This window comes from Eleutherodactylus coqui, chromosome 5, assembly GCF_035609145.1.
Source record: "Eleutherodactylus coqui strain aEleCoq1 chromosome 5, aEleCoq1.hap1, whole genome shotgun sequence".
NCBI lineage: Eukaryota > Metazoa > Chordata > Amphibia > Anura > Eleutherodactylidae > Eleutherodactylus > Eleutherodactylus coqui.
The window spans coordinates 110,644,122-110,662,595 of NC_089841.1; the positions used below are offsets into that span (position 1 = coordinate 110,644,122).

The following is an 18,474-nucleotide window of genomic DNA, read 5'->3' on the forward strand; positions in this document are numbered from 1 at the left end:
ATATTAATATGCAGTAACACTCGTAGTGTTGAGACCTTCACCAATCAGTAGACTGCTAAAGCGATAATAAGACAATAAAGCGATAATAAGATCCATCAGTCATGATTAAACCCACTTGTTGATGGCTTTCTAATTTTTTTTACTGCAAATTAAACTGAGTAAAGTAAGAACAGAAAAAAAGTAATAAAATGTGAATAATATATAATAAACTATATATTACCTAGATTTAAGATTTTGATTGTACAGATAATTTCTTTCTAAAGTGCAGCTTGAGGCCTTAGTCAGACGGGCGATTTTCGCATGCGCATGCGTCCGGCGATTTTTTAAAACCATTGCTTTGCAATGGTATCGGACACATGAGCGCTTTTTATGCGCTCGTCCGATAAATTATAGAACAGAAATCGCAGATCGCACCTATCTGCGATCTGCGATTCCTGTTCTCTTCTCTATATGCGCTCAATGGGGCCGGCGGCAGCAGCGCCGACCCCATTGAGAACATATAGAAGACAAATCATTCTTCTCTGCCACAGCTGTAACAGCTGTGGCAGAGAAGAACGATGTTCGCCCATTGAATTCAATGGAGCCAGCAATACAGCCGGCTCCATTGAAAGCAATGGGCTGCCGGCGTGCGCGGGATGAATTGTCAGGAAGGGCTTAAATATATAAGCCCTTCCCTGCAATTCATCCAGAAAAGTGTTAAAATAAAAAAAATATACATACTCACCTGCTCCCGGCAGCCGGAGTTCCGCGCGGCCGGCCTGCAGTGGGTGTGAAGGGGGTGTGAGTCAGACCTGCCCCCTGATTGGCTCAGCCCTTCCCGACAATTCATCCCACACTCGCCCGCAGCGCATTGCTTTCAATGGAGCTGCTGTATTGTCGGCTCCATTGAATGCAATGCGCTGGACAGCTCCGGCCCGTTTCTAATGAAACGCGGCTAGGAGCAGATTTTCGGGCACCGGTCACGCGATTTGCGGATGCGCATCCGTCATGCGATCCGCAAATCGCGCGAAAAAACGCCCGTCTGACTAAGGCCTAAAGGAGTTTTTTTCATCTAGGACTTTTATCGCATATCCATGGGATATGTCATAAAGGTCTGATAGGTGACAGTCCCACATGTGCATGTTTCTCACGTTCAGACCCCACAACACCTTGCTGAATGCTCCAGAGAGAGGTGGTCAGCATTTACAGAAATAGCTGAGTAGACATTGCTATGATGTTTCTCTGACTTCCATAGAAGTCAATGCGCTTTATGGAAACCGCATAGCACAGTAAGCTATACAGTTTCCTTAACTCTGAAGCTTGACATAGATACAGGTCCCAGAGGTGTGACCTGCATTTATCAAACGTTTATGGCAGCCCCATGTGGCGCAGAGTGTTAAAGCAGCAGAAATGTAGTCCTAAGCTCATGTTCACCAACCGAATGTTGCAATTTCAATCCCCGCATGGTTCAGGTATGACTCAGCCTTCCATCCTTCCGAGATTGGTAAAATGAGTACTCTTCTCCAGTGTGTCTGTCCAGGAGCGGAGTCATACAGATAACTCAGACTGTAGGCCCGCTTTCTTCCTATGTTCTTTTTCCTCCACTGGTGTGTGAAGTTTTCAAGTGGATAATTAAAGTTCCAGTCACTGCCCGTTCATAGTGATTGAAGTTAATAATTCAACTGTGTGTGGACTTTCTTATCTGCCCGTCGGATATCCAACGGAGTAAAGGAACGGTGGCGTCATGCGCGACAAACTCTTCAGGTCCACCTGAAGAGTTGCCTGGAAGAGGCCTAGTGGTGCCTTGACTGAGGTTACGCGCATCCCTCTGGGGAGGAGTCTGGTAGAGCCACCGTGACAAGTGCAATCTCTACCCCCGCCATCTCCTCAGCGTGTGCCTCGTGTCTCGTCGCTGCGGGACGTTACATATACCATTAAACTCTCAGATAGGAATAACCCTTTCATGTAAGTGCTCACCAGCAATACATTTCCGAATCTACATGAAAATCTTTAATATTTTTTAAAACTATAGAAATTCTTTGCTTATGCAATACATATTATTTTGTTTTTAGTTTTTTTTTTTATCTTATTGAAGTAGAAAGTCTAACTCCTACTTACATTCATACCAAGTTCTTAATTTATTTGGATCCCTCTAGCCAAACAAACTTTTGTCTGAACACCTTATGCAGGGTTATTTTTAGTCAATAGTCTCTGGGCCATACTGCCTGGAGAGCCATCTTTTTGAGAAATTATATAAGAAAGTATATAAGAAAAAGCATAACTTTTCATGATGAGAATGGAGAGTACCTTTAAGCAAATGCTGTAAATGTAACTTCTCCAGATGGTTTTAAAGAAAAGCAAATGAAGAAACTTTAGTAACAATGGGACATGTCCGGTGATATATCACTATCCTCGTTTCCAATGTTCACATTTATTTTCTTGCTTTAAGGCTGTTCTTCTACAAACAATCTATCTCAGCCAAATCTTTGAAATATGTTTATATATTAAATCCAAAGGCAAATGTCCAGTCTGGTGTTTTTTTTAATAGTGGGATCTTGTACATTTCGCAATACCTACAGCTGGTTTTGAAAGACAATATGTGATTGCCTGGAGTGTGAAGGATTCTTCTATTACTTGGAGCATTTCCCATGACAAGCAAACATGATATATCCATTCAGGTGTTACTGCACCATATATCGCTCATATATTTTTTTGAAACAAATCTTATTGCATTTTCTTACGTTAATATGTCTTAGGACATTCATTGCACATACAAGGATAGTATAAAACTGTCACAAATATAAAAGGCATGTTTATGCAATATCTGATAGATATATACATGCTCGATAGTAATCACATTGATAAGCAGGGGTTGATGGCCCCACTAAATCAGTCATTTAAGGAATCATTTGCCTGAAAGAGGATCATTCTTGAAAAACTGTTCTTCATATAGCTCTATACAAAAATCTGTGTTTAAGATGATAGTCTTTGTATTTGTTACAGGGCAAGAAAGTATTAAATAATTTTAAATCTATCGCACCCTGATTGGCATGTTTTCCGCATTACAATTTAGTACACTAATCTGTGGTTTTAACATATACATGCAACCTGACTTTGTCTGTCTGTGATTGACATGCACCGTAAAGGGATTGTCCATTTACCGGACAACATTGGCACTATAGCTCCAACTGTGTTAAAGTAAAATTAAAAAACACCTCTCCTTTGCCATGGGGATCCAACACTGTAGCCCTACCGTTATCCCAGTGTTTGTTATAGAAGATGATGTCCCTGGAAGTCACCTGACCTCTACTGCCAATCAGAGGCTGCAGCGCCACCACCCGTTCTTCTGGCATCAGTGCCCACATCCTGGGTGTCATGTTGCCAGAAGTTCAGAACGGTGACGCAGCAGCCTCTGATTGGCTGCAGTGGTCAGGTGAATGTCAATGGCATAATCTTTCTTGACAAATACTGAGAGAACAGCGGGGCTAGAGCGCTGAATCTCCTCGGCAGAAGAGGGGTTACTATATAGGGGCAATGCTTTCCGGTAACTAGTCAACCCATTTAAAGAGGACAGGAAAGGGTTGAGTATTCAGCAGAATAAGGCAGTATTACTAGAAGTCAGCTCCGCTGGGCAGATTGGCTGAGGGTAGTTTACAGGCAGGGCTGTCCTCACAGTGCTCCTACCAGATAGCCTCCTCGGTTGGATGCCAAGCACAATGTGCATCTGTGCTGTATAGTTGGAGCTCTTAGCACTCATTAATGAAACCCTTTATGGGTAGGTTATATATTTGTGTATTAGAAGTGCTTCTGTCTCATGATAGAATCACCTTAAAGCAACCCTCCAGTTTGGGGCAAAATTTTGTCCCTGGACTGGAGGGTGTGAGGGGGTTATATTACCTGTAGATGATGATCTTGGCCGTCTCTACGTCTTACCGGTTCTGGGTGCCAACAGTTTCTGCTCATGTGCACAACATTATTGTAAGAATCTGCTAGAAAGTTTCCGTAGTATGAATTGAAGATGAATGTTTGATGATATTGTTTGACTTCTCCAATTTTATTTGTTTTTAACAGAGTGCACTTGAAGGGAAACTTAGTACATTGTTCAGACACCTGAATGCTGCAAGACAAACACTGAGCATTATTTTAGCCCCAGGAACAGAACCTTCACAATCAACACAACATGTTCTTCCGACTGTTACATATTCCAGGTTAATAAATCATTTGACAAGATGTAATCAGTCCTTGGAGGAATGTTGCAGAGATCTTCTCACAATGACGCTCATTGTGCCATCTGCACCTTGGGTGAGTAGATGCCTATTGTTTTCCTTTAGTATATATCACCAGCATCATCTAAACATCTGTGAACTGTTAGACATTTTTTTTATCGTTTCACATTTTGAATCCTTACGCCAAGTTGATGCTCTCCTCAAAGAGAAACTTTATTCTCCCAGCCCACATTAAAGGCCTCTCACCCAGCCAACCAGAACCCTGCTCCGCACTGACAAAGGACTACAGATGAGTGTCTCTTACTACTGGAGAAGACCCTAGTGGGGCTTATATCCTTAGTCATAAACTCTCTGCCTGAGGACGTGGTGATGACAAAATCCATAGAGGAATTTAAGAGGAAAATAGATGCCTTTCTACAGCGGAAGGATATTACAGGATATAGACATTAGGGGATCAGCGGGTTTGTAGTTCCGTGTCTTACAGTCAGGTAGGAACTATTCTGATTGCCATTATGGAGTCGGGAAGGAAGTTGGGCTCATTGGCTTCTGCCTCTTGAGGTTTTTGCCTTCCTCTGGATCAGCTAGAGGGTGGAAATAGGTTGAACTAGATGGACATTGTATTCATTCAGTCTAACATACTATGTTGTCAAGGCCTATTGTAAGGCCAAGCATTGACCTCTAAAGAAATCACCTTCCAGTAGGTAGCACTGTGAACGTTTTTTCCCATCCCCTATTTGCATATATTTTGGCTTACAAAAACACTGGGGCAGTTTTTATGTATGCTTTCTGAAAGAAAACTGTCTTTGTTGCCTATTACAACTGATTATCACACAACTTTTGTTTCATATTCTGCTATCGAAAAAGGAAAGCTCTGCCGTGGTTAGTTAATATGGACAACAATGACAGCTTTTCAGCATTTTATTGGAACATATGGATATAAATTATTTATTTTTTTAAATAACAGTGTGAATCAGAAGAGCAAATATATTCACCAGCTATGAGCAGGCATAGATTTATACTATAATTTATAGTAAATCTGTTGGCCATGGGAGACCCTGTGCTTTCTTTTAACCCCAATCCAGTTTTTTGAAAAGTAGCAAGTACAGTAGAAAAACAAAAGTTGGAAACTTTTTGCACAAATCTAGCATGCAACAAAATTTGTAACTTTTCTTTTACAAAAGAAAACTGGTACTAGTGGGTCAATAAATAACTTCCCCATGCTTAAACTAATTCATTTTCAGACAAGAGAGATCTAAAGGGTGGCCTATGAGAGATAAAAAAAAACAGTCCCTCCTAATCTTGATTGTAACTTTTATTTTTGTATGCTTGGTCAGGATTTTGACAGGCGTTCATAACAATGCGCCTTTTTAAAGTCTGACAAGTTTCAGGTTTATCAACACATTTAACTATTTTGTACTTCTTTTAATGTTATACTGGGTAACAGGGAAACTGTGATCATTTTCTACCATGGACTGTGAGCATTGGTGAAGCCCAGGCATTACCATATTCTCACTCATGAAGCTCCATGGAAAAAGATTGAAAAACCCTGTTTTAGACTCAAACTGTTTTTTTTATCATTACTATAAACATGCACTTCACTTTTTTTCCGTAGTTTTCTAACTTTTAAACTGACTGACAGATTTCATTTAAATTTCCCCGCAGGTATTTGCTGCAGTTAAGAGGCGTTTGTGCATCTTTACAGCACATAAAGCAACATAATAAATTGATATATTCTGTAGGGAATATTTTTCCATTTAATCTTTAACGGTTATTTAGCTCAAAGCTAATTTTCACGCTCTTTTTGAACTTGAATCATAATACAGGAGGGATTGCTTTGTACCTTGAAAAAAATATTTTTTTTGAAGTTTGTGTGTGTTAATCTATTCATTTTTTATGTATTCCGTATGAATTTTAAGTTACAAATCTTCTTTAGTCCTTTGTTAATAGTGTCTGGGTTTTTCTTTTGAGAATTTACTAATTTATCTGTAAAATTAGCATGTTTTATTTTGGTTGTCTTTTATTTTTTCTCATTTTTTTCTTTATTGATACCTAGCATTTTAACTTTAATTACAATGTATTTCTTTACGAGAGTTCACTTGGGTGATATACCACATGCCAGTTCTTATTCCTGTCATAACCTTCTAGAGGCAAACTGAAACATAATGCATATAAACCATGTTGTATTTTTAAAGAAGCCTTACATACAGGCTTCCTGTTCCTGGGATTGTCCCGCCATTCTCTTTTGCCCAATCTGACATTGGGTGTGAAGAGATGCTCATGAGTGCCAGGTGGGACAGTTGCCAATGCAACCATTTGATACCCAGCAAATATACTGCACTTGACCTATTCTAGTTACTACTTACTGGGCAGCACATGGTTGTCACGGCATGTAGGGTGGGAGAAGGGGGGCTGGGCAAACCCTTTAGGAATTATTTTGATTACTGTTGAGTTAACCGTAACTACCTGTTAAAGTACATAACTTTTAGTGCCTTTTGTGCATACTAGAAGCAAAGATCACAAAGTGCCAGCTTGTAGTTGATTGCTAAGGAGCAGTCAAGAGAATTTTGAACATTCTTGCAGAAAACCTCCTTAGAAAGTGAAAATTATAGAATTTTCCTGTTATGCTAATTACTGTTGGTGGATTTTATGTAAATACTAAGGCCCTATTCTTATTATATAGAATAGAGCTTTTGGTCGAAGTTCCGCGATATTTAACCCCTTAATGACATGGCCTATTTTGAGCTTAAGGACCAAGCCTTATTTTTCAAATCTGACATCTGTCACTTTCTGTGCTAATAACTTTTGAATGCTTTTACTTATCAAGGTGATTCTGAGATTGTTTTTTCGTGACATATTGTACTTTATGTTAGTGTAAAAATTTCATCAATAAATTTTGTCCTTATCAGGAAAAAAAATCCAAATTTACTGAAAATTTGGAAAAATTCACAATTTTCAAACTTTGAATTGTTTTCTTTGTAAGATAGAAAGTCAAACACCACAACATAGTTATTAATTAACATTTCCCATAGGCCTACTTTACACAGCAATCATTTTTTAAGTGTTATTTTACTTTTTGCAGACTCCACAAAGTATATAAATTTAGCAGTAATTTTTCACATTTACTAGCAAATTTCAAAATCTTAATTTTTTAAGGACCAATGCAGTTCAGACATAGTTTTGCCGAGCCTGTATATTAGAATCCCCCATGAATTGCCCCATTTTAAAATCAGCACCCTTCAAAGTATTCAAAATGGCATTTAGAAAGTTTATTAACCCTTTAGATGTTTTACAGGAATTAAAGGAAAGTGCATCAAAAATTAGAACAGTTCCTTTTTTCTACTGATTTTCAATATTAAACCTTTTTTTTTATATAAAACAGTAGGAGTTAGCAAAGAAACAAAACTTGGAATGTATTACCCAGATTCCGCAGTTTTTAGAAATGCCCCATATGTGGACGTAGCCTGTTGTATGGGCACATGGTAGGTCTCAGAAGGAAAGGAGCGCTTCTTGTCTTTTTGAATGTAGATTTGGCAGGAATAATTTTCAGACCCCATGTAGTGTTTGCAGTGCCCCTGAGGTAGCAGTACATTTGAAACCCCCAATAACTGACCCCATTTTGGAAACTACACCCCTCAGGGAATTTATTAAGGGGTGTAGTGAGCGGTTTGAACCCACAGATGTTTGAGGAATTTTTTTTAACAGTTTGAGTTCAATACGAAAAAATCCAATTTTTCACATAATGTTTAGCTTTAGGCCCAGATTTTCATTTTTCACCAGTGGCAGAAGGAAAAACGTACCCCATGATGCGTTACCCAGTTGCTCTCGAACACGGAAATACCCCATATGTGGACGTAGCCTGTTGTATGGGCACATGGCAGGACTCAGAAGGATAGGAGCGCTTCTTGGCTTTTTGAATGCAGATTTTGCTGGAATAATTTTCAGACCCCATGTAGTGTTTACAGTGCCCCTGAGGTACCACTGCATTTGAAACCCCCAACAACTGACCCCATTTTGGAAACTACACCCCTCAGGGAATTTTTTAAGGGGTGTAGTGAGCGGTTTGAACCCACAGGTATTTGAGGAATTTTTTTAACAGTTTGAGTTCAATACAAAAAAATCACATTTTTCACATAATGTTCAGCTTTAGGCCCAGATTTATATTTTTTACCAGTGGCAGAAGGAAAAAACGTACCCCATGATGCGTTACCCAGTTGCTCTCGAACACGGAAATGCCCCATATGTGGACGTAGCCTGTTGTATGGGCACATGGCAGGACTCAGAAGGATAGGAGCGCTTCTTGGCTTTTTGAATGCAGATTTTGCTGGAATAATTTTCAGACCCCATGTAGTGTTTGCAGTGCCCCTGAGGTACCAGTGCATTTGAAACCCCCAACAACCGACCCCATTTTGGAAACTACACCCTTCAGGGAATTTTTTAAGGGGTGTAGTGAGCGGTTTGAACCCACAGGTATTTGAGGAATTTTTTTTAACAATTTGAGTTGAGAACGAAAAATTCAGATTTTTCCAATAATGTTCAGCTTTAGGCCCAGATTTTCATTTTTCACCAGGGGCAGAAGGAGAAAACATAGTCCATAATGCATTACCCAATTACTCTCGAGCACGGAAATGCCCCATATGTGGATGTAAACTGTTATTTGGGCACATGGCAGGGCTCAGAAAGAAAGGAGCGCTTTTTTTGAATGCAGATTTTGCTGGAATAATTTTCAGACCCCATGTAGTGTTTGCAGTGCCCCTGAGGTACCAGTGCATTTGAGACCCCCAACAACTGACCCCATTTTGGAAACTACACCCCTCAGGGAATTTTTTAAGGGGTGTAGTGAGCGGTTTGAACCCACAGGTATTTGAGGAATTTTTTTTAACAATTTGAGTTGAGAACGAAAAATTCACATTTTTCACATAATGTTCAGCTTTAGGCCCAGATTTTTATTTTTCACCAGGGGCAGAAGGAGAAAACATAGTCCATAATGCGTTACCCAATTACTCTCGAGCACGGAAATGCCCCATATGTGGATGTAAACTGTTGTTTGGGCACATAGCAGGGCTCAGAAAGAAAGGAGCGCTTTTTTTGAATGCAGATTTTGCTGGAATAATTTTCAGACACCGTGTAGTGTTTGCAGTGCCCCTGAGGTACCAGTGCAATTGAGACCCCCAACAACTGACCCCATTTTGGAAACTACACCCCTCAGGGAATTTTTTAAGGGGTGTAGTGAGCGGTTTGAACCCACAGGTATTTGAGGAATTTTTTTTAACAATTTGAGTTGAGAACGAAAAATTCACATTTTTCCAATAATGCTCAGTTTAGGCCCAGATTTTTATTTTTTACCAGGGGCAGAAGGAGAAAACGTAATCCATGATGTTACCCAACAGGGAAATGCCCCATATGTGAATCTAAACTGTTTTTAGGGCGCAGGGCTCAGAAGGGAAGGACTTAGCATGTGGCTTTATGTACAAGCTGTGCGAAGTACATCAGGGTAAAACGTCAGGGCCATAAAAAAATTAAAATTTCAGGGACGTGTGGTAGATCTTAAAACACTCATTTATACAGAGGGCGGGTTGTGTGGGGCAAGTTTCACACTGGTATATGGTGTCTTTTCTTATCCCCTGTTTGTAGCACACTCTGCACCTCTTTTGGGTCCTTCCCTTCGTCGCAGTGGAGGGAATTTCACTGAGAAAATGCTGCCCTGGTACAATTCTTGTGGCCTCGCTTCCAGAAGTACTGGGCCTCTCCCCCACCTCCTGGTCCCCAAATATTAGGTCCTTGATAACTTCCTCTTGAAATTCAAGGAATGTCCCCCTGTGGCCTGCACCTCGGAACAGCACGTAGGCATTATACAGTGCCATCTGTACGAGGTGCACGGACAGTTTTTTGTACCACACCCGTGTTTTCCGCATGGCTCTATAGGGCTCCAGTACCTGGTCTGATAGATCGACCCCTCCCATGTACTTATTATAGTCGAGGACGCAGTCTGGTTTGGGGGTCTCTGCACTGGTACCTCGTACTGGGCAGGGGGTACTGCTGTGGCCGTGTATTGTCGTCAACATAAGGACATCCCTCTTGTCCTTATATTTAACGCACAATACATTGTCGCTGCATTGAGCCCGGCTCTCACCCCTTCTGAGCAGTTGCCCAAGCAGCGTCTTAGGGAGGCTTTTTTGATTTTTCCGAACAGTGCCACATGCCACTGTTCCTCTGGAAGCGAGGCACTGAAACAGGGGGACACTGGTATAAAAGTTATCCAGGTACAGATGGTAACCCTGGTCTAATAGTGGGTGCACCAGTTCCCACACTATTTTCCCTGTTACTCCCAGCACGGGGGGGCATTCTGGGGGCTCAATTTTAGTGTCCTTCCCCTCGTAAATACGGAACTTGTGGGTGTACCCTGATGTACTTTCGCACAGCTTGTACAACTTCACACCATACCGTGCCCGCTTACTGGGCAGGTACTGGCGGAATTTTAGCCTCCCGTTGAAGTGTACCAGGGACTCGTCTACTGCAATGTTTATCTGTGGGGCATACGCCTGGGCAAACTTGGCGTTAAAATGGTCTATTACGGGCCTGATCTTATACAACCGATCGTAATTGGGGTGATCGCTGGGGGGGCACAGCTGGTTGTCATTGTAGTGCAGAAATTTTAAAATACACTCAAAGCGCGTCCTCGACATCGCCATGCGGAACATTGGGGTGTGGTACAACATATCGGTAGACCAGTACGCCCTGATTGTTGGCTTCTTTATTAGCCCCATGGTTAGTATAAGCCCCCCAAATTTTTTTATCTCTGGTGCATCCACAGGGGTCCACTTATCGGGTCTGGCATAGCTGGAGGTGGGATTTTCTTCTATAAAATTCTGGGCGTACAAATTAGTCTGGGTAACAATATGGGCAATGAACTCTTCAGAAAAAAAAAACTTGAAGAAGTCCTTCCCTCTGAGCCCTTCCGTGTCAAATTGAATCCCTGGGTTCCCAATAAAATCAGGGATCTGGGGTCTGTAATCTTCCGGGGTACTCCAGTGAGCATCTGATGCATTGGGGTCAGTGGCGGTCCTTGGACGCCTTCTCGGGGGTGCAGGGAGCTCAGACTCGCTGGATGAGGATGAGGAGTCGGAGAATGCCAAAAAAGTGGGGTCGTCATCACCACTACCTGAGTCCGAGTCTGATGCAATGATTGCATACAGTTCCTCTGAAGTGTACCTCCTGCGGGCCATATTTATATAAAATGGGGCACACGGGGAAAAAGTTTTATTAGATGGGACACTGCGGGATGGGGTGACCACGGGACGGGGGTCGGAAAGAACGCGGAAACTTATGTGGTGTATTCACGTAAGTGTTTTTTTTTTTAATTTTTTTTTTTTTTACACAGACGAATACACTGACACAACACGGACTAACGACACACTACACACTAGACGGACTAACGACACGCTACACTAACTAATGACGGGTGACGGGACAGGTAACGAAATGGGAACAACAGGAACTTTTTTTGTTTTTTTGTTTTTTTATTTTACACAGACGAATACACTGACAGTACACGGACTAACGACACGCTAGACGGACTAACGACACGCTACACTAACTAATAACGGGTGACGGGACAGGTAACGAAATGGGAACAACAGGAACTTTTTTTAAATTTTTTTACACCAAGGGATACACTGACTACACGCTGCGCTACACTACACTGCTGATCGCACGCTACAGCTCACTCACTACACTTCTGATCACACACTACAGATCCCTCACTCACTACACTACACTGCACTTCTGATCACTCACTCCACTCTGCTACACTACACTGCCTGATCAATCACTCACTACACTCACTACACTACACTGCCTGATCAATCACTCACTACACTCACTACACTACACCACACTGATCACTAACACTCACTCCACTACACCACACTGATGACTAACTCCTCTCCACTACACTGATCACTAACTCCACTACACTACACTCCACTACACTACACTACACTACACTACACTGATGACTAACTCCTCTCCACTACACTGATGACTAACTCCTCTCCACTACACTGATCACTAACTCCACTCTGCTACACTACACTCCACTACACTACACTACACTCCACTACACTACACTACACTCCACTACACCACACTGATGACTAACTCCTCTCCACTACACTGATCACTAACTCCACTCTGCTACACTACACTACACTACACTACACTACACTACACTACACTACGCTACACTACACTCACTCCCTGCCTAATCTACACACTAATCGCTCTTTTTTATCACAGTAGGTGCTCTATCTACAAGCACCGGATGCTTGCACATGGAGCCCCTACTGTAAACAGCGCGAAGTCCGCTGCTGCGCTGTGATTGGTCAGGGAGTTTTTCCCTGACCAATCACAGCGATCGTGGGGGAGGGACCGCTCTGATTGGTCCCCAGCCCGGACGCAGCACTTGTCTGCTGACTATGTCAGCAGACATCACTGCTGTGTCGCCGCGATTGTCACCGCGGCGACACTTTAATGGCATGACGTACCAGGTACGTCATGTTGCGGGAAGTATCCCGCTACCATGACGTACCAGGTACGTCCAGGAGCGGGAAGGGGTTAATGGGAAAAATAGTGCTATTTGCTGTTTTTTTTCCAGGCATTTGATGGACCTTTCAATGGAATCTAAGAGACCCCTCTCTTAATCAGTGGGGTCCGTGAGGCACTATTGGTGTCAATTGTATTTGTCCAAGTGATATGGCTTTGTGACGTGGCAAATGAAAACCACAACTCAGATTTGAAAAGAGCCTTGGTGGGATTTCACATGTAGCATATTACCTCTTTTCATAAGGCTTCTTTCACACGGGCTACAAAATCTTGCTACAAAACGCATGTATGTGAAGCCCATGCTTTCCAATGGGTTATTTCACATGAGAGATGTTTTGTAGCCTGAAGGAACCCATTGGAAACCATGGGCTTCACGTACATGAATTTTTTAGGGACAATTTTGTAGCCAGATTTTGTAGCCCGTGTCAAACAGGCCTAATAATCCGGCTACACATTTGTCCTTTTTAGTGGCGTGGCACAAAATAACTGCCCTGAAAGGTGCAGTTTTAGCATATACACCAAAACTGTGGCTTATGGCATCTAAAGAATAATACATAAGCCCCAACGTGTGTGTGTGCATATGTATATAGACAAGTGATTTTTAGAGGATAGTCGTACTGTTTGGAAAAAGGGTAGTATGTACATGCCACCATTATAAACTGTTACCTAGTAGTGCCAATTGCTCATACAAGTGATAAAAGAAACTTATGCATCTCATATCATAGTAAAGCTCTGTTCATACGTTTCCTGAATATGTTTGCGTGACAAAAAAGTATTCAAAAAATTACACATATGCACAAACATGTATTCTATAACTTTCCCTTGTTTATGGCGGCCGCATATGCCTCTTTGGTATATATGAGAGATTTTTCATTTCAGTTTTCAAAAAACCTACCGTTTCCCTTTTTCATTGATCAGATGGATGTATACATGACATATCCTTACGCATTCCTGGATTTAACCATTCTGCAATTTTAAGAAAGAAAACAAGTAATTAAAAGTGGCTTATTCTGGAAACTTATTTTAGTCTACTAATTAGATTTATACATCCTGATGCAGTTTAATATCCCTGCAAATTAGCCATTAACAATTTTGTAATTTCCTGGAGAAATGTTTTTTTCTCAGATGTTTCCTCCTAACTAAATGTTTGTCTATGCACAGCTAATGATTGAGATTCCATTATAATAAACATTTGATTATTTTTAATTCAATTTTTAATTATATTTTGATCGTATAACAGCAAAGTTATAGCGTAGATCCTTCCACTGAGAGTTACCTAAAGAGCTTTTAAAATTCTCCTAAATGTTCCTTTGCACATTCTATCTGCAGATTGACAAATGCTAAGTGCTACTTTTTTTTAAACAAATATTTTATTTGCTTTAAAATGATGCTGTCAATACAAATCGAATTGCAAAATCTGTTACTGCAGTTTATCTGGCGTAACCAACGAGCAAGAGTGGCATCTAGAATATTGTACCCTTTCCTGGGGGTATATCCACTCTTTCCTGGGGGGCTTGGGTTGTCCCTGTTTAAAAAATTACTACCATGTTGCTTTATTTGACCAATTAAAAAGCTGATAGCTAGATGACTCATCTAAGCATTGGGTGGACATAGAAGCTAGTACTTTGGATTGCCCTAGCTTATCACACATATTATCGATTTCTCAATGCTACTTTTTAATGTATCCTTTAACCCCTTCAGTGGCAGGTTTATTATTACCATGTCATGCCTTACTGGACAGGTCTTTTAAATGGGTCAACAGTGCAATTTAATCTTGCAAGTATTTATTAGGGATTGCAACAATCACATTGCAACATTTTTTGGCAGGTATTGTGACAGGGAAATCTCCGGGGCTTGCTGCACTGAGTATGCAGTTAAAACCCCGGAAGATTTCAGAGAACAGCTCAGTGTTCTCCAAGTTTCAGCACTAGAGCTGTCCACGGAAATCTTCCGAGGTTTAACTGCATGGTCAGTGCAGCAAGCCCCAGAGATTTTCCAGGCGTGCCAGTAAAGGGGTTAAGCCACTTTAAATTTGATAATCTTACAAGGTGAAGAGGTCTAGGGTTAATGCTATGGTATAGAGCATGTAAAGTTGGTCTCTTGTGGAACTGTGGAACCATGCATTGGTCCACTCAGGCTTTGGTGCCATACTCTAGTCTAATTAAGTGATAGCATCTTGCACCAAATGAATGGGCCTAAATATTGAACTGTTTAGCATCCTGCATATATGTTTATATAGTGGCAGAAATCTTTGAGTTGTTTCTCTGCAGAGTTCTGTCATTCTGATCAATGGTAGTACCAGATCAGATTTCCACAATATGATCTCACATATATATGAGCACGGATCATTTAGAATAAATTTTAAAAACTTTATAATTGAAATGATTAAGATCGCTGTGCACAGTGTAAAATAAAATGCAATAACAGTCTTAATGACATTGAGAATATCAGTTAAGCCTTTTAGTTAGTAGGAAGTCAACTGACGATACAGATCTGTCCCAGGAGTTCTTAAGATGTTGGCTGGTTGCATCGAGGGCTCCTGATGGTTGTTCAGGTTCGAGTTGCTCATTGGAGTCTAGGGGACAGACCACCGCCAGAGTTGTAGGTGATTCGGTCATCCTCCATCATACACTTCCCATCCTCCAGAGATCTAATTGAGAAGGAACTCTGAATAATGCAAACCAGTAGTGCAAACAGAAAGTTCCACCTGCATCTAATATTTGCCCATTGGATTGCCTTAGTGATGGATCTCAAATGTCTTCTCTTTGGTAAAATTGATGGCTCAATGTCAGCAAATATCTGGACAGAAGAAGGAACCACTGGGAGAGAGGATAGGTCTAGGGCAGTGGTGGCGAACCTATGGCACGCGTGCCAGAGGCGGCACGCAGAGCCCTCCTTGCTGGCACGCGTCACCATCGGCCGCTCATCACTTACTGAATACCGGCAGAAAGGACCAATGGCCCTGGCAGGTGAGATATGTCCTCGGCGTACTCCCTCACCTTTCTCTGACGGTCTTCCCTCTTTGCCTTGTCAGTGTCCATGGCGCGCTCCCTTCTTCACTGCAGTAGCAGCCCAGCATCTTCCCTGCCTGCTCCGCGGCAGGGACTGGTCCCCTGCTGTTAGTCCTGGCGGGCCGGCGCGCTCCCTTCTTCACTGCAGCGGCGGGCCGGCATATTCCATGGCTGCTGCGCCACTGTCAGTGTTCACCAGCGGGACTCGTCCCCCGCTGTCAGTGTCCTCTTGGGCTGGCGCGCGGGGGAAACAACAGCGGCGGCATGCAGGCTAACAGCGGGAAGGACAGTGGCCGCGGGGGCACATGGCCATACACAGCCGGCATTGAGTGGGACAGCGGGGAGTACAGTGACAGCGGCCACAGGGGTAAGGTGGGCCTGGGAGTGCACTATCATGAGTGTGATGCGCTGGGAGCACAGTGTCAGCAGCGGGGGTGGCTGTGTCATGAGTGTGGGGGCACTGGCGTAACCCTGGAGGCCAGGCAAAAAGCTTGGCACACACTGCTGCGAGAACCTGCTTGCAAGTAGCCAATCGGAAGCTAGGGGTGTAACAAAAGCATTCCTGCATGGAAACCCTGTCATACCCCTAGCTTCGGGTGGTGACAAGATACGCCAGTACCGAAGGCGTCCGGCAGCACAAATGATGTCACAGTGTGTACCTGGGATCAGCGCTAGCAGCAGCGGCGAGTAGAGGAGGATGGTACGTATATGGGTCTCGGTGGGGAAGGGGCGCTATTACTACTGCAGGCCGCCGTGGGGTGTCCCTATTACCGCCGGGGCCACCGTGGGGTGTCCCTATCGCCGCCAGGGCCGCCGTGGGGTGTCCCTGGGGTCTCCCTATTACCGCTGGGGGGGTGTCCCTATTACCGCCGGGGCCGCCTTGGGGTGTCCCTATTGCCGCCAGGGCCGCCGTGGGGTGTCCCTGGGGTCTCCCTATTACCGCTGGGGGGTGTCCCTATTACCGCCGGGGCCGCCTTTGGGTGTCCCTATCACCGCCGGGGCCGCCGTGGGGTGTCCTTGGGGTCTCCCTATTACCGCTGGGGGGTGTCCCTATTACTGCCGGGGCCACTGTGGGGTGTCCCTATTACCACCGAGGCCGCCATGGGGTGTCCCTGGGGTCGCTGTGGGGTGTCCCTATTACCACTCGGGGGTGTCCCTATTACCGCCGGGGCCACCGTGGGGTGTCCCTATTACCGCCGGGGCCGCCTTGGGGTGTTCCTATTACCGCTGGGGTATGTTTACACATGGCAGGAATTACCGTGGAAAATTCCGCAGTATTTCCGCATCTAAAAAGCAGTCACAATCTGCACCCGGTCTATTTTGAAGCGTCCGTGTGCTTTTTATAACGACGGGGGTAAAATCATACGTCGTGATAAGCTCCGCCCCCTGACATGTTGGCACTTTGCGATAAATAAGTGGGTTTTAGGTTGCAGTTTGGGCACTCCGTCTCTAAAAGGTTCGCCATCACTGGTCTAGGGCAACAAATAAAATTTGGTCCCTCATCGAAGCGTAGTGCAGTCTTAGGATGACATCCCTCGGAAGATCAGGTTAGCAGGTACAATGGATTATATCAATGCGAAAGGATTCCTGGGCAATTTAAGGTAGAAATGGAGAGAATAGATAGTGGCAGCTTCTTTTAAGGTGTTAATGGACTCAGGCTTGCTTTGAATCCATATATTTGCCCTTCTGCTCCTATTCTTGGGGTCCTCACATTTCAGCCCTAGGGCTTCAACCCTTGTGGAGTAGTCATCCCATTTAGCTTGTTCCTGATCCAGCACATCAACTATATCATCCGTTTTTTGTTCAAGGTCAGTCATACGTTGGCCAAAGTCGGAGATTTGTTTAGAGATGCCACAAACTGCTGTTTGTAGTTAATCTCAAAACTTTTTTAAAATATTAATTAAAGAGCATGTTCTACAAAATAGAAAGCTATAGTCCAGTTGCAGGTGTTCCTGGAGGTTATGGGTTAGTGGGTATATACCCCTCCCACAGCACTCCTCCATCACTATTCATTCACCTGAGGCCTTCAGTTGGGTGGATGTATGCTCCAGTCTTCAGGCCTTACCATCAAAGCATGTGGAGTGTGGGGCGGGTGTGGGGGAGGGGAAACGCTGCAATCCCCTCAGCACTACACTGTTCAGAAGTATCTTCTGGGAGCGCTCAGGTCTCGACATGTGGAGGCAACTGCTCTGTGTGCTCTCTGCCAGAAGCCTTTATGGAATGAGCAGGTGCCAGCACCTGTGCACTGAGGAGTGGGAGGGAAGCGACCGTGGCCTCCAAACAGGGCTTCCAGCCCCTGTAATCTTCAGCACAAAGGGCAAACTCTTGATGCAACGGAGGTGGGTGTGCCCCTTTTCATCACCAGAAGGGCCTGGGCACAGTTAAGAGACCCTATCCAGGGATCAATGTATCTTGTGCGGCTACCGGGGCTGAGTACGAGTCCAGAGGCCACAGGCTGCGGTTGGACCACTACCCCCATTATAGCCCAAAAGCACTGCAGGGGCTCCAGAAATGAACAAGTGGGAAGTGAAGCAGTCCTAGGGTTGTGGGGATTGCCTGGTGACCCACAATGAAGAGATCCACAGCTAGATTGGTGTGGATTTATAAAATATACTCAGAGCTACCGAGAGATACGTCCATACTGCTTGCCAGTTACC

General features: G+C 43.5%; 1 protein-coding gene across 1 annotated transcript in view; it reads left to right on the plus strand.

Annotated features, from left to right (window-relative positions):
* The window catches only part of LOC136626945 (uncharacterized), a 141,911-nt gene that overhangs the window by 103,900 nt on the left and 19,537 nt on the right, over positions 1-18,474 (plus strand). The window contains exon 8 of the mRNA XM_066601902.1: positions 4,051-4,281. Coding sequence (XP_066457999.1) covers positions 4,051-4,281 — 231 coding nt within the window. The remainder of the gene's footprint in view (positions 1-4,050; positions 4,282-18,474) is intronic.